Below are 16255 nucleotides of genomic sequence, written 5' to 3' on the forward strand. Positions count from 1 at the left end.
GGGGACTTTATTTGTTACATTTAAAGATTTCTGTCAGGGGAACGTGTTTTAATCCACTACGCGCATTTGTACCATGTCATTTACAAGGACAAAACCTGACAACTTTTTTATTTGACTTTTGTTGTGTCACACAACTGGCAGGGTATACACACTCCAAAGGCCCAGAAGTAATCAAGAGGGGGAGATGGGAGAGAATATGTATACACATGAACTGTGCTGAAAACTAAGGGAGAATGTTATTTAAAACTTGTTCCTTTATGATGTCTGGGGGCAGAAAAGGGTCTAGACTCTTTCTAATATATTGAGTCCCTCAAGAAAAGTGATGGCACTCATTTGAAGAGACGGCACAGTACATCTATTAGCGATTCCATAAAAAAGAGTAGCAGCAAGAACAAATCAGTTCATGTATGAGGGAAGCAAAAGGAGAGTATTAAGCGTCGAATTAAAAATTAACTCAATTTGAATTCAACAGAAAGAACAAATGGATGGAATAGCAAGGTTTGTTAAGTGCTACATGAGCTGAACGCTGGGATAAAACCTTGCTTAATTTTATCTCATAGTATCTTGGGCCTAACTACTATTGAAAAATTAAGAACAGAAGACAAAACTCTCCTTAAACGTTGCTTGGAGTAAAATCAGAGTCAACTCAAGAGCCAAACAATTTTTAAATAATGATAATGAATATATTTTTAGGTCCTACACCTGCCCCCGAAGACACCTGACAATTATAGTGATTTTACAACTCCATTTATTTTCTTTTCCTAACCATGGATTTTTTGAATAGCAACAAACACAGGAAAATACTATGCAGGGGAAACAATTAAACCAACTATACACAAAGTGCTGTTAAATGCACAAAATACATAAACGGGAAAAACAAAAATTATTTTTATTGCTTCATACAGAAGAATGTTCCATTGCCTGAATGAATGTTGTAGTTGACAAACTGGAGATAAGAAAGGGAAGCAGCTCACTCATCTTAGTTCAAAGCACCCTAAGGGAGGGTTTCAGAGTTGAAATAAAACAACCATTTAACTAGTAAATAGCTCAAATGACAAATCATAGTGGGATTACAACCTGGAGCAGGAAATGTAGCCTCATCTACAGGCCATTTTAAATTATCTTTACTATTTAACTTTCTCAGCAAAAAAAAATTGCCTACCACTGTTAATAATGTAATTTTACACATACATGTGTTTTAAACATTTCTTCAAGGCACTGACACATACCATGCCCAGGTGAGAAAATCATTTGTTATCTAATATATGGGTAGTGCAGCGGGATAGACATCCGCTCCTGCCCTGAGGGGCTCAGAACAGCCCGGGAGAGGGCTGGGGCTGAGGCAAGCAGCCCAGGCTGAGAAGGAAAGTAGGCTCAGCGGGGGCCACGCCCCAATTAGGGCTCAGCTGGCCTTATAAGTAGGCAGTGAGCCAGGAGCTGACACACTCTCTCTAGCCTTTGGAGAGGGAGGGACCTGGCTGTAGGGAGCAGAGAGTACCTAAGTTGGAGCAGGGCTGGGGAAAGGCCTGGCTAGCTCTGGCCTGGAAAATCCCAGGCTGCAGCCTAATAGAAGGCCATACAGGTACTGGGGTTGCAAAGGGGGCCTCAGGAGGTATTTACATGGGATGAGGAGGGACATTGTGGACCAGTTCAAAGAAGGACGTTCTATATACAGGAGCAGCACAGAAACACCTGTGGGAGAAACAGACAAATGGAGTGCAGGGGAACATATTAAGACACGTCTGGGTAAGTGGGGAGGAAGAGGAGGAATTCTCTAAAGATTGGAAGGCAATGACTAGGACACTGCCAAATTCACAACCATGAAAAACGTGTCACAGACTGTGAAATCCGGTCTCCACCTGTGAAATCTAGTCTTTTCTATGCTTTTACCGTATACTATACAGATTTCACGGGGGAGACCAGTGTTTTTCAAACTGGGGGCCCTGACCCAACAGGGAGTTGCGGAGAGGGGGTGTGTGTGTGTGGGGGGGGGGGGGGGTTGCAAGATTATTTGTGGGGGGAAGGGGGGTCGTCATCGCAGTGTTGCCACCCTTACTTCTGCACTGCCTGCAGAGCTGGCTGGCCAGAGAACGGCAGCTGTTGAGGAGGCACCCAGCTCTGATGGCAGCACCCCTCGAGCAGCAGCTCAGAAGTAAGGGTGGCAATACTATACCATGCCACTCTTTCTTCTGCCCTGCGGCCTTCAGAGCTGGGCAGCCAGAAAGTGGCAGCTGCTGACCGAGGGCCCAGCTCTGCAGGAAGCAGCACAAAAGTAAGGGTGGCAATACCATTCCATGCCATCCTTACCTCTGCGCTGCTGCTGGTGGTGGTGGTGCCTTCAGAGCTGGGCGGCCAAAGAGCAACAGCTGCTGGCTGGGAGCCTAACTCTGAAGGCAGAGCCGCCGCCAGCAGCACCGCAGAAGAAAGGGTAGCAGTTCTGCAACCCCCTACAATAATCTTGTGACCCCCAACTCCTTTTTGGGTCAGGACCCCTACAATTATAACACTGTGAAATTTCAGATTTAAATAGTTGAAATCATGAAATTTATGATTTTTAAACTCCTATAACCGCGAAAGCGGCAGGGCCCTAGCAATGACAGACTGAAGCTTGAACTTGATGGTGTAGAGAAGGGGGAGACAGAAGAGGGATTCAAAGGGAGAAGGATCACATGGTCAGATAGACAAACAAAGAACTTATGACCATAGTATCTGCATTTTTGTACGCACTGCAGAGGGGTTAGATGGGTGTCATCGAAGCCAGTGAGGAAGTGGTTACAGTAATCAAAATGGAAGCTGAGGCTCTAGACAAGTAGTAATAGCATGAGTAGTAGCAACTGAGTGACAGAAGAGTTTTGATCTTTAAAATGTTGTCAAGGAAGAAGGGATAACATGAGGTTACAGACTGAACGTGAGGAAGGAGTTAATGATATAAAAGGGGAAAATATTCACCAGTAGTTCTGATGAAAAGAGATCCTCAGGTAAACAGGATTCTCGTTCCTGACTCCACAGTGTACTCCAACTGTTGCTTTCATGCTGAATAAGCAAAAAGCTAGGGGTGAAAATCCTGTTGGAAAAGGTATCGTTAGAGAAGTGATACCACTAAGTTTTCTAGTGTATTTTGGTTTTTCAGATCGATATGGCATGAGATAGAGGCTCATCTTCTAGTTATCGGTGTGTTGAGAGCACTGCTAAGTGAAAGGCCCTTAAACTCTAAGAGAGCTGATTATTTTCCTTGGCAATTTTAGAAGGGAGAATATTATTACTATATAGAGTAGGGTACAGTATGTTTGGGAATGAGTCACGAGTACCACCGCCCAATGGTACTCCATAGTAAAACATTTGAGATGCTTCCTTTTAGAAGCAGCAAGCAATATGGTTCCAGGTTCATGACAGCCCTCTCTCATTTGAAAGCCAGTCTATGATAACTATCCATAATAGCACTTTCTCCTCTGGAACCCTCAACACTTCATATCCTCTCCTGTGGCTAGCCAGAGGAATTTACCACATCCTCAGCATTCATTCCAGACTTCCCACTTTTCCCAGGCAATCTGTCAGTCTCTTCTGAATAATAAACAAACAAAATGTGCACTCTACCCCATACACAGCATGTTGTGATAGTCTTACTAGGAGATATTCTAGGTTATGAGAATACTGGTAATAGTGCACATATGAATACCATGTCTTCCATAAAAGGAATGAATGTGTCTTTTTTGACAAATCCTCTCTCCTTTTGGAGGTGCTCTGAGTATCTCTTCATGGTATATGCTGACAACCAATGAAACTGTGGTCACAAATGGGAATGGGACACTTGAGTGAATGTAACAGTGACAGAGTTATGGTGAATGTTCCCCACCAAGCCACTGCACAGAGACCCTAAACAGAACAGCTATCACAAGGATGTGGGGTGACAACACAAAACCACTGTAACTAATATTGCCCTGTATTGTTTCCAAACTTTATCTAATTTTCCACTCTGAACACTGGTAAGAACCTTTGCTTGTAAGTTGTAAGTAATCATAAATTATTGTCACTGATCATATTCTAAAAAAAAAAAAAAAATAGCTTCGCCCTGTCTACCGTAAGTAATCACATTCTGCTTCGGGCTATGTAGCTTACTTCAAATTATTTCAGAATCATCCAAAAAGACACATTTTTCTATTAAAATGATGAATGGGATAAATGAAGTATGTAATAAATACTCATTTGTAAAAAGACTTCTGTTCTCTTGAGGACAAACACCTTACCTCACCGGGTATATCTGCCCTCGGGTATTTTCTAGTGACATCGTCCCTCTAAAATATGGTTAGTATAGGACTGTTAGGAAAGAGCAAGGATGGTCAGAATATAATCTCTTCATGGAAAACAGGGAACCTCCTTTTAGTAAAGCTAAAAATTGAGGACAGGTACAACAGGCCACTAAAGCAAAAGGTCATTGCATAGAAAGTATATACAGTGACTTGGAGAAATCACACAAGGATGAAGGGGAGAACATCTGAATAGTCAAGCCACACGAGAGGAAGACGTAAATAACATGTATTCATTTGTGACAAATGGGTCAAATTCATTCCTAATGTAACTCCACCAATCTCAGTGATGATAAATCAAGGGAAGTGTTTGGTCTATTGATTTCAGTGTTCAGAATAAAAAGGGAAGTATTTTATATCTCACATGTGATTTTACTCGGCAAAAATATCCAATAAACTGATTAGTGCACTCACTTAAACGGCAAAAAATATTTTTAACAGAAGAATGTTTTCTACCATATAGATTTTTTTTTAAATAAAGAGAAAAATTATTAGAGTCTTTTAGCGTAAAAACATTTATAAAATGTAAACAAAGATTTAATTAAGTAACTCTTGATCCCATTTTAACATTGAGACAATGCATAAGGGCAACTTTTAAAATATATAAAAGTGTGGATGAAGAGCCATAATGATAATCAACTTTTAATGTTATGGTTAAAGCAAATGGACAGAACAATATTTCTCTACTCTTCAACAGGAAATGAGACTATAATGTCACTGGCAGCTCAGTAATACTGTTTTCCAACATGTAAGGTCTTAATGACAGCTCATTTCAGCCCAGGTAGTGAAGCAAATATGTTTACGGTAAATGCCAGGTCATTATAAGGAAATGGAAATATGCACTTTGGTTATCTATAGATTTTTTTTCCTCCATGCTCTCCCTATCTCACCCTGACACTCATGATTCAAGTGATGGAATGTCAATAAGCTATTTATGGCAAAGTTCCCACATGTAAAACCACACAACAAGAGGAAGCCCATTTGGTCTGTACACAATTTTGAGATGAAGAAAAAGTTTTTAAAACACAGGCTTCCAAAAATAAAAGTTTTCATAGGATGAGAAGTCTGCCACCAAGAACGCTACTTTAGAATTCTAAGAGCATCCCAAACCACTGCACCGGGACCTCAGCTACAGAAGCACTTGCCAGGAAAAACACCACCAGTGCCAAAATTAAGTCTGTTGAGATTAAAATCGAAGATAGACAATTAAGTCTTTCCTCAGGAACACCACCCATGGGGAACGGACAAGGGAATGACAAGATAAAAACAAAACAGGAGGGTATGACAGAAAACTATTTTTTTGGATATTTATCCTTCATTTTGTTCGGTATTTAGATCTCCAGAGAGGAAGACCATAAGACACTTAGTACAGAATTAATTATATAATTGTATATCCTTACAACCCTATCACAACAGTAAGTGGACCCTACAGACTAATGCATGCACTTTCTTAGTATGATTCTGATATAGGCAATCTATTTTGCACATTGGTGAAAACAATCACAACACAGTTTTCACACAGTGAGGCTACATTAGCACTTTCGGCAGTAAAACTTTTGTCACTCAGGGGTATGAAAACCACCACCCCCCGCCCCCGGCCGACATAAATTACACTGACAGAAGTGTCTGTGGACAGCGCTATGTCAGCGGGAGAGCGTCTCCTGCCAACAGTTACCGCTTCTCATTGGAGGTGGTTTAATTATGCCAACGGGAGAGCTTTCTACTATCAGCATAGAGTGGCTACACAGGAGACCTTACAGCAGCATGAATTGGTACAGATGGGGGTATGACTAAGGATTACTAAGGATCACAGCTGCACACTAAGCAGTGTTGCCAACTCTCACGATTTTGTCATGCACCTCATGATAATTCGTGTTTGACTTAAAGCACAAGCTCCTGGAGTCAAGTGGATATTTGATGACTTAAGCCTTCATTCTTAAAGAAAAAGTAAGTTTCTAGCCCTTGTGGCTGTGAAGAAAGCTTCAAAATGTGACCCTAATGCATCCTAAAGGCTCAAAAAGCAGAAGGCAATTAAAAAGAATACCAAATCTATTATTTTTACATAATCTCATGATTTTAGTGAGCCTGATTCATGACTTTTGAACATTTGCAATAATTAGCAATACGGCACTAAGGAAAGATAGGTTTAGGCAATATATGAATGGCTTTTAATGCAGACCACTGGAGTTTGGAAGAGACTGCCAAAGAAATCGACAGCAACTAGATTTAGCACTTGCACAGCACTTTTCAAATGTGAGCAAGATTAATCAAATCCTGTGAGGTAGGTAAGTACTGTCCTTGTTTTACAGATGGCCCACCCAGCCACCACATGGGTTGGAGGAGGGGCAAAAAAAGCTTTCACTAAAGCAGCAGCTGCCAAGCAGTTAGTGAGGAGCAGCATGGAGCAACCCAGCCAGGACCTCCCCGCCCCCAATTGACACAGTTTGAACCCAGGTCTAAACAGAAGATCCCGCCCTTCTACACAGAAGAAGTATCTTTACCTCGTGCATTTGTAACGCCGACCCACACAGGGGTGTCAGCAGCAGGGATCAAACTTGGGACCTCTGAAACTAAATGCATGAGCTTCTACCATATAAGCTAAATGACACATCTGTTAGCCAAGGCTGTACCAGGCTCATCAATCTCCAGCTGGCCTAGCCACCATGTGAGGGAAACAAAGCGCCACTCCCAGGAAGCAAGGGTTACATATTTAAGGTCTCGTCCAATCACATGTAGAGCCCTACCAAATTCACAGTCCATTTTGATCAATTTCACAGTCAGAGAGTTTTAAAATTGGTCAATTTAACATTTTCAGATGCTTACATCTAAAATTTCACACTGTTGTAACAGCTGGGGTCCCGACCCAAAAAGGGGTCATGGGCAGGAGGGACTGCAAAGCTGATGTAGGGGTGTCCCAGGATTGCCACCCTCACTTCTGCGCTGCCTTCAGAGCTGGGCTCTGAAGGCAACAGCCACAGAGCTTCCCGTAGCCAGGGCAGATTCCAGGAGGTGGAGGTGGGTCTGATCTCCCCCATGCTGCTGGGAGCCTTCAGAGCTGGCAGTAGCCACGGAGCTTCCTGCAGCTATGGGAGGTACCCAGAGATGGGTCTCAGCTCCCCCCGAGAGCAGCTGTGCAAGGGAAGAGGAAGTCCTGTTCCTCCCCAGCCTGGTGGACTAGCAGCTGGAGCCCAGTGAATGGTAGGAGCCCCCAGCTGGGTGCCCCCTGCTCTGCCCCTCCAATAGGTAGATTTCACAGGGGAGATCTGATTTCACAGTCCCTGTTTTTCACAGCCATTCATTTGGTAGGACTCTGGTCATATGGACTGGGAAGGTACTAAGGAAGAAATACTTCATTAGTAACAAATCAGAACCAAAGGAGCACCAGGAACTTCTAAAGACTCAGGATTTCAGTGATGTTATAAGTTCGCTTCATATTTGCACCTAGAACCAGCCATAGAATCATAGAATATCAGGGTTGGAAGGGACCTCAGGAGGTCATCTAGTCCAACCCCCTGCTCAAAGCAGGACCAATCCCCAATTAAATCATCCCAGCCAGGGCTTTGTCAAGCCTGGCCTTAAAAACTTCTAGGAAGGAGATTCCACCACCTCCCTAGGTAACGCATTCCAGTGTTTCACCACCCTCCTAGTGAAAAAGTTTTTCTAATATCCAGCCTAAAACTCCCCCACTGCAACTTGAGACCATTACATCTCATTCTGTCATCTGCTACCACTGAGAACAGTCTAGATCCATGTTCTTTGGAACCCCCTTTCAGGTAGTTGAAAGCAGCTATCAAATCCCCCCTCATTCTTCTCTTCCGCAGACTAAACAATCCCAGTTCCCTCAGCCTCTCCTCATAAGTCATGTGTTCCAGTCCCCTCATGATTTCTGTTGCCCTCCGCTGGACGTTTTCCAATTTTTCCACATCCTTCTTATAGCGTGGGGTCCAACACTGGACACAGTACTCCAGATGAGGCCTCACCAATGTCGAATAGAGCCACTGGGGTCAAAACACTCTTCTAGCCCCAAGAACACCCGAGGAAACAAGAGGAGACTTCTCTTCCCTGCCCCGCCCCCTCACACCTTTCTGCCCCCACCAATGGGGAAAAAATCCCAAAGCGGAGGGGAATTTGGAGAAGAGGAGAGGTAAGGTCCTGGATGTTGGAGGAAGACATGTTAAGAACAAAGTCAGCAATGCTGGAGGGTGGCACTAATGTTAATGATAGAGCACAGGTTTAAATAGGGGACTTTCAAAAAAGTTTTTTTTAACTGCCCACAAATCAAGTCTGAGTAACCACATGAGCCTACGTTGCCATGAATTTATTACCATCTTCCTCTTCCTCCCTTCTCTCCAATTGTTTGTTGTAGTCATCGGTTGCATCTTGTATTAATTAGACTGTAAGCTCTTCAAGGCAGGGTTTAATGTTTTCCCATGTGCTTGTATAGTACCTAGCACAACTGACCCCTATCAGCGGAGGGGACTTTAGGTGCTACCACAATCCAGAATATTAAAACAGCTGAGGAAGAGAGGTTAACTGACCAAAAATAACAGATTTAGCACTTAGAAATCCCTTTTCTGTGGAAGTATAAACTGTATAAGTCCACTGAATGCATCCGATGAAGTGAGCTGTAGCTCACGAAAGCTTATGCTCAAATAAATTGGTTAGTCTCTAAGGTGCCACAAGTACTCCTTTTCTTTTTGTATAAGTATTATCATTTAAAAATGGATACATTTAACATTGTGACACGAGGACTTCTTCAATGCCAAGCATCAGATGGCAAGGAGTATATAGAGATACAAGGATTAATTGGGTTCACCAAAACAATGTCACATAAGGTCACTAATGAAAGCCTATGTCACACTGATCAGCGTAATCATTGTGAGATGTTTGTATAGAAAATATGTGACGAATTATATACATAGAGAGAGAGAGAGAGAGAGCGCGCATTTTACTCAGATTGTAAATGGACGTTCATTGTGAACGATACAATACTCAATTTGCATATGACTAACCAGAGTGAGATAAGCATTTGTCCCCCACACCCAGTATGTAGATTACCTTTTGGTGACCTCTCTTAACTCAAAAAGAAAAGGAGTACTTGTGGCACCTTAAAGACTAACAAATTTATTTGACAGGCTTCAGAGTAACAGCCGTGTTAGTCTGTATTCGCAAAAAGAAAAGGAGTACTTGTGGCACCTTAGAGACTAACCAATTTATTTGAGCATAAGCTTTCGTGAGCTACAGCTCACTTCATCGGATGCATACTGTGGAAAATACAGAAGACGTTTTTATACACACAAACCATGAAAAAAATGGGTGTTTATCACTACAAAAGGTTTTCTCTCCCCCCACCCCACTCTCCTGCTGGTAACAGCTTATGTAAAGTGATCACTCTCCTTACAATGTGTATGATAATCAAGGTGGGCCATTTCCAGCACAAATCCAGGGTTTAACAAGAACGTGGTGGGGGGGGGGGGGGGGGGTAGGAAAAAAACAAGGGGAAATAGGTTACCTTGCATAATGACTTAGCCACTCCCAGTCTCTATTCAAGCCTAAGTTAATTGTATCCAATCTGCAAATTTATTTGAGCATAAGCTTTCGTGAGCTACAGCTCACTTCATCGGATGCAGTCTCTAAGGTGCCACAAGTACTCCTTTTCTTTTTGCGGATACAGACTAACATGGCTGCTACTCTGAAAACTCTCTCAAGTCACAGAGCAAGAGACGATAATTTTGTGTGCACACACACACACAAAATTATCGTCTCTTGCTCTGTGAGTTAAGACAGGTCACCAAATGGTAATCCACATACTCCTGGCTTGGGCGGGGGTGGGGAGACAAATGCTTATCTCACACTGGTTGGTCATATGCAAATTGAGTATTGTATCATTCAGAATGAATGTCCATTTACAATCTGAGTAAAATGCTAATAGATGGGGCGAGAGCTGGAGGGAAAAACAAAAATTGCAGGAATTATCCTGTTAGGAGTAAGACAATGAACTTTTGAAACTATATTTGGAGTACAGATGAACCCCCTAAGTACTCCTTCAATCTGTGAGGAAAAGATGTCAGTGGGCTTAATCTTATGAGAAGGGGTCTCAACCAAAATGGTTGAAAATACTGGGGAAAGAACTTGATTTCCTCTATCATAACCATAACATTTATGTTTTCTTTACACTATTAAAACAATTAAGGATCAGCAATGGACATTCATTTTTATAGCACTGTAGGCATGTGCAATGCTTTACAAATAATAACATGAAAAGAGTTGAACCACGGATCTTACACACCAGATCAAGTTAAAGAAAAGATAAAAAGGTTAGAGTTAGAGTTAAACTACTTGTATAGCGCCAGCGGTTTTCATGTGACTTTGCAGCAGACACATAAATATGGCCCCTGCCTTAAAGAGATTAGAATTTAATTTGGATGAACAATAATACCAACATTTAAATATGAGGTGTGAGAGACAGAGCCAAGAGAGTAAACTGACCAGCAGCAGACAAAGAGAGTAGTGGCTTTTAAAAAAAATTTAAAGGACAGTGAGTTTTACTTGGTACCTGAGAACACAGCAGGTTGCCCATAGCCACACATTTAGACAGTTTACATTTATTTAGATTAACTGTTATGTTATGTTATGTTATATAGATTAATTAGATTATCGGGAACTAAAACAGATCAATAGCCGCTTTGTTTCTTAATAAAGTTTGAAAAATGGCAAAGTTGACACCTGACAGTATTTAGGTAAATGAATGAATTACAACAGTAACAACAACAATTTAGCACTAACGAAGCACTTTTCACGCAAAGGTCTCTCAACATGTTTCAGAAATTTACAGATTGAAAAATTAAGGTGCAGAAAAGTTACCTGACTTGCCCAAATCACATAGCAAGCCACTGGCAGAGAATTCAGAAAGCTGACTTCTGTTCCCAAGCACAAAATCTGTGCCACACCCAATTGGATAGGCTGCCTCTACATGCAAGGCATGCTGTTGTACACACCATAGGACCATCCCAAATTTCAGGCAATAGGTGCCCTCACCACCATAAGGCAGTGAGATTCTCTGAATGAAGGTCCACATGAAAAAAGATTGCATAGGATTTTTAAACATTACATCATTCCATTCCCTCCCTCCCTAACAAATGACACATGCATCTTCCCCTGCAGCTACATCTCCGCTTGAAACAAATCCTCGCCCTCCAGCCAGTAAATACAAAATTAATCAACAATGAGTTCTTGATTGTTTCACCAGGCAGATGTGGCTGATGCATTCTAGGCTAAGTGAAACCTAACAATGAAAAGTGACATTTCTGCAAAATAAGCTGTTTTTTAAATTTGTGATAAGAAAAGCCTCAGTGTTCAGAATTTTCAGAGAAAATAGGTCTTTTTCCACATGCAGGTATCAGGTTTTGTTTTATTTTTGGCAGGTCGGAAGGGTGATGTCTCTCTCTCTCTCAACAGGATGAATAAATTAATTACAGAACCAAATAAGTTAAGAAAAGCCTGTTAAGCCCATGCAAAACACCCTCCAAAGCTTTGTTCAGCTAGGATAACAAAAATCTCTTGGTCTAGGCAAGGTTGCACAGACAATCTACTCCAACTGGCAATCCGTGTTACATGGGTTGAACAAGAATGTGTGTATTTTAGCTGCACTTTAAGGTTCTCAAAAACGTGCTGACCATCTTTTTATAGTTCTCAGAAAGGGAAAGTCTCCAGGGTTATGCATGTACCTATTTCTACTCACATGAGCAGTCCCATTGATTTCAATGAGAATGCTCATATGAGTGAAGTTAACCAAATGCATAATGGTTTGTAAGACAGAGCCTTAGATTTTTTTCAGCTTGCAAACACAAAAAAAAAATTTGTTCATTGCTTATACTCAAAAAAAAAAAATTTTTTTTTTTTTAAAGCAAAATGGTGCTTTCAAGCCTCAAAGAATGGTCATGGGGACTTCTCCCTGAGAACTACAAAGGCAACCGCAGCGATTGATGTGGGAAGCTACAAATCCGCCATACATTTGAAATGGACAGCAATCTAAGGTGTCAATTTTCAGAGAAAAACAGCCTGCTATATTTCACAACTTGGTTGTCAGAGAGGTTTTATATATCAGCTCTCATGAAATACAGTTCTTCAGTACATACTTTTTCAATAAGCTGGTATTGAAGTTTGGGGCATAACCATAAAAAAAAATCACACACACGTATATAAACATGCTATTTTGGTCTCCAGTATAAATAAGTTGGAGGAGAAAAAAAAAGAAAAAATTGTATCTTAGGACAGAGGTGCCGTCTCTCTGAGTTTCCTGGGGTTGCTTGGCCCCCACTCCGCCACAGGCACTTCCCCCACTCCACCCCTTCCCCCCACCCCTCCTCTTCCTGCTCCAACCCCTCCCCCAGCGCGCCCCTCCTGCACGCCACATAACAGCTCATTGTGGCAGGGGGGAGGCACTGGGAGGGAGAGGGAGGAGCTCACTGGCAGGGCCACCAGCGGGCAGGGAGCACTGGGGAGCAGCCAGTGGGCACTGAGCACCCACTATTTTTTTCCGATGGGTGCTTCAGCCCCGGAGCACCCACGGAGTCGGCGCCTATGTCTTTGGAAAATTCTTAAAATCAGTCAATGTTTAACCAACCACACTGTTAATGTACCTTTATTAATACACATTTATATATAAATGTTTGTGATAAAGTATTCAGTAATTTAATATCACATTATCTAACCAGATCTCCGAACACTTAAATACTGAAAATGAACCAGGCTAGCATCTTAGTTATTTAAATGCTCTCCTCACATAAAAGTTTTCTCCCAAAAAGCGACATACTTGTGACACTAAAAAGGACCTGTCAGTTTTAAAGCAGCTGCTCTTTTAAGGACTGTGATATTAACAGGGCAAAGAGAAGAAATCTTCTGATAATAATCATATTTGCTAAAGAGGAAAAGCACTATGGGAGGATAGAAACATTCTACTTCCTACATTTTACAAAAGAGTTTGCCAAAAGCATAAAAATTTTAGGACACTGACATTTGTTTTTAAACCTTCACATTTACATAAAAAAAACTTATTGCACTTACAAAATGCTGTGTCTTCAGGCGTTCCTCTTCTGCCGCAGCTCTCTCTCTAAGAATGGCTCTAGTCAAATGCTCATTTGAAGCAGACCGCTCCCGCTCCAGAACTTTGCCAATTTCATCACGTACATACTTTTGATCTTGTTTCAATCTACATTGAAAAAAGGGTAAAAGAATTTAGAATGGAAATATATTGTCAAATAGCTTGAATGGACAAACACATTATCATCATCAAAAGAGTACAGTACTTATGACAATGTTAAATGATTACTGGCTTTTAGAGCTCACTGAATATCCAATATCAATGCCAGAAATCTGTATATTCCAATTTTGAGACTTAATCAAAAATATAAACCTTCTGGCATTCATATTGGATATGCACTGATTTATTTTATATACATTTATATACATACACACACATATATACACACACACACACAATAAAATAAAGATACATACACACATAATAAATATATATAAAAAACACACGCATACATATATATATATAAACACACACACCCCTATCAATATCAATAACCCCCGACATCTATCAGTATCAACATCTCTCAATATATTTTGAGATATATAAATTCAGCATCCCAACACTGTACCCAAATCTTAACAGCGTTACCTCTGAAATTAAGCAAAATAAGGAATAAAACTAATTAAAATCTCATGCTTAAACAATACACAGTATACAGATTTTTTTAAACGAATTCTTGTTAAAGAATACTCAGCTCTATTCCTTTCTCTGGCACTGATACACTGTTACTTTTGGGCAGGTCACATCTACTCAGTGCATCTGTTTATTCATCTGCAAAAAGGGTGTAACAGCTATGTTGACATGCTTAACATCTGGAAAAAGACTTAAGAGCATCAGATGAAAGGCGCTATTTAAGTGCAAAGTATTATTATTTCCTGAATTTGTGTTTTCAGAACTTAATCATGCATTATATTAGTCCCACGGAATTCTCAACATGAATAGAATGTAATGTCACAAGCCATAAAATTAATGGAAATCTTTACAACAATATTTTTATGAAAATGCATGTATACGTTACACGTATATGCAAACACATTTTAAAATAGTTTAGTCAATAAAAACACCTGCTTTACATATATATTCTCATACCAAACACAAAAGTAAATATCTACAAGTTCATCACCGGTAATGGAATATCAAATACTGTTTTTTAAATAGGCATCTGAAAAACAGTGAAGGAGATGAGGCTTCAGAATTTCCACTGAATGTATGTGTTACCAAGGGAGCTGCAGAGAACAAATCATACCGCCACTTTCTGAAAAGTGTCAGAAAGTCACTGGGGTCACTTTCTGAAAGGCACCAGCATTACAGTACATTAAACATTTTCCTTGGGGAAAACTTTAAGAGGGGTGGGGGATGGTGGGGAAGAAGACAGAACGTGTGTCATTTTTGTGCTCAGACACAAACCTCTGAAAGACATCAACCAACTGGGAGTTTTTATAAAGTTTACTAAGCAGCATCTTCAATTACTCCAGCAAAAAGATTATGCAGACATGGACCAAATTCCATTAAGTGATTTCCCAAGGTCCCCCAAATTAATCCAGCAGCATCAATGTATTTAATCTATCGCACAATCAATGATGCAGACAAAACACACGCCAGTTTTCCTTTAGATTACAAAACTATTGTTTCACACAAAGAGAAGAAGTGTCAAAATAGAAGTCTCAATAATTCCTTTTTTCTGAAGTAAAAGCAGCATTTAGACTTTTCAGAGATTAAAGATTCCCTCCCCACCCCCCCACACACACAACCCAATCACCTATTTTGTATTCTACTCTCTGCAGTTAAAGACTTGATTCCTCTTTTTATACATTACACTACTGGTAGTATATTTCACATATTTAATTATTGTATTTAGAAAAGCTGCTATTTGCTTGACTTTTTTTTTGAAAAAGCTTGGGCTTTTTAGCTCATATTCATGTCTCTTCATTTTTGTATTTGGCATTAGGCAGAATTATGCACCTTGATGTTGTCTCCACAATCTCTTTTCCAAAGAGTCAGTTTCCCTAAACCTTATAAATAATAAATTCCTAACTCCTAGATAAGTTGTTTGATGGCTTAACTGAATTGCTGTTACATTCAACTTCCCTGCTAGCTATACTACAATGAGAATGGAAAAGTTCCTTACCTTTTAGGAGGGGTCAGTGTGTTCCTGTTATCCTTGAGGAATGTTTTTGAACCATCCTTGATATTGGGATGTTCTGCTATCACTCTTCAGGAATGTGTTTGTGTGAGTACTCCGTGCCTAGCACTTCTTAGAAATGTGTGTTTCTGCAACATCAGCCCTGTTCTTGCCACATTCTCTGAACTTGCAAGTAGGCAGAGCCAGAGGTTTGCTCACAGTCTGACATTTGATAACTTTGCTTTATATCAGCAAAGCTCAGGCTTCATACCAAGGCCTCTTATACAAGGACTTCTCAGGCTCTCTTCCTACTATAGATACAAAACTACTCAAGATACTTAAGTCCCAAGCAGACCGCGAAGAGCTGCAAAAGGATCTTAAAAAACTGGATTACTGGGCAACAAAATGGCAGATGCAATTCAATGTTGATAAATGCAAAGTAATGCACATTGGAAAGCATAATCCCAACTATACATATAAAATGATTGGGTCTAAATTAGCTGTTACCACTCAAGAAAGATCTTGGAGATATTGTGGATAGTTCTCTGAAAACATCCATTCAATGTGCGGCGGCAGTCAAAAAAGCAAACAGAATGCTGGGAATCATTAAGAAAGGGACAGATAATAAAACAGAATATATCATATTGCCTCTGTATAAATCCATGGTACACCCACATCTTGAATACTGTGTGCAGATGTGGTCACCTCATCTCGAAAAAGATGTAT

General features: G+C 40.6%; 1 protein-coding gene across 6 annotated transcripts in view; it reads right to left on the minus strand.

Moving 5' to 3' along the window:
• Positions 1-16255, minus strand: part of CHCHD3 (coiled-coil-helix-coiled-coil-helix domain containing 3) — a 246413-nt gene that overhangs the window by 141189 nt on the left and 88969 nt on the right. For all 6 annotated transcript variants that reach the window (XM_037889374.2, XM_037889373.2, XM_043520868.1 and 3 more), the window contains exon 4: positions 13371-13515. In XM_037889374.2, the coding sequence (XP_037745302.1) occupies positions 13371-13515 (145 nt within the window). The remainder of the gene's footprint in view (positions 1-13370; positions 13516-16255) is intronic.

This window comes from Chelonia mydas, chromosome 1 (assembly GCF_015237465.2).
Source record: "Chelonia mydas isolate rCheMyd1 chromosome 1, rCheMyd1.pri.v2, whole genome shotgun sequence".
NCBI classification, from domain to species: Eukaryota; Metazoa; Chordata; order Testudines; family Cheloniidae; genus Chelonia; species Chelonia mydas.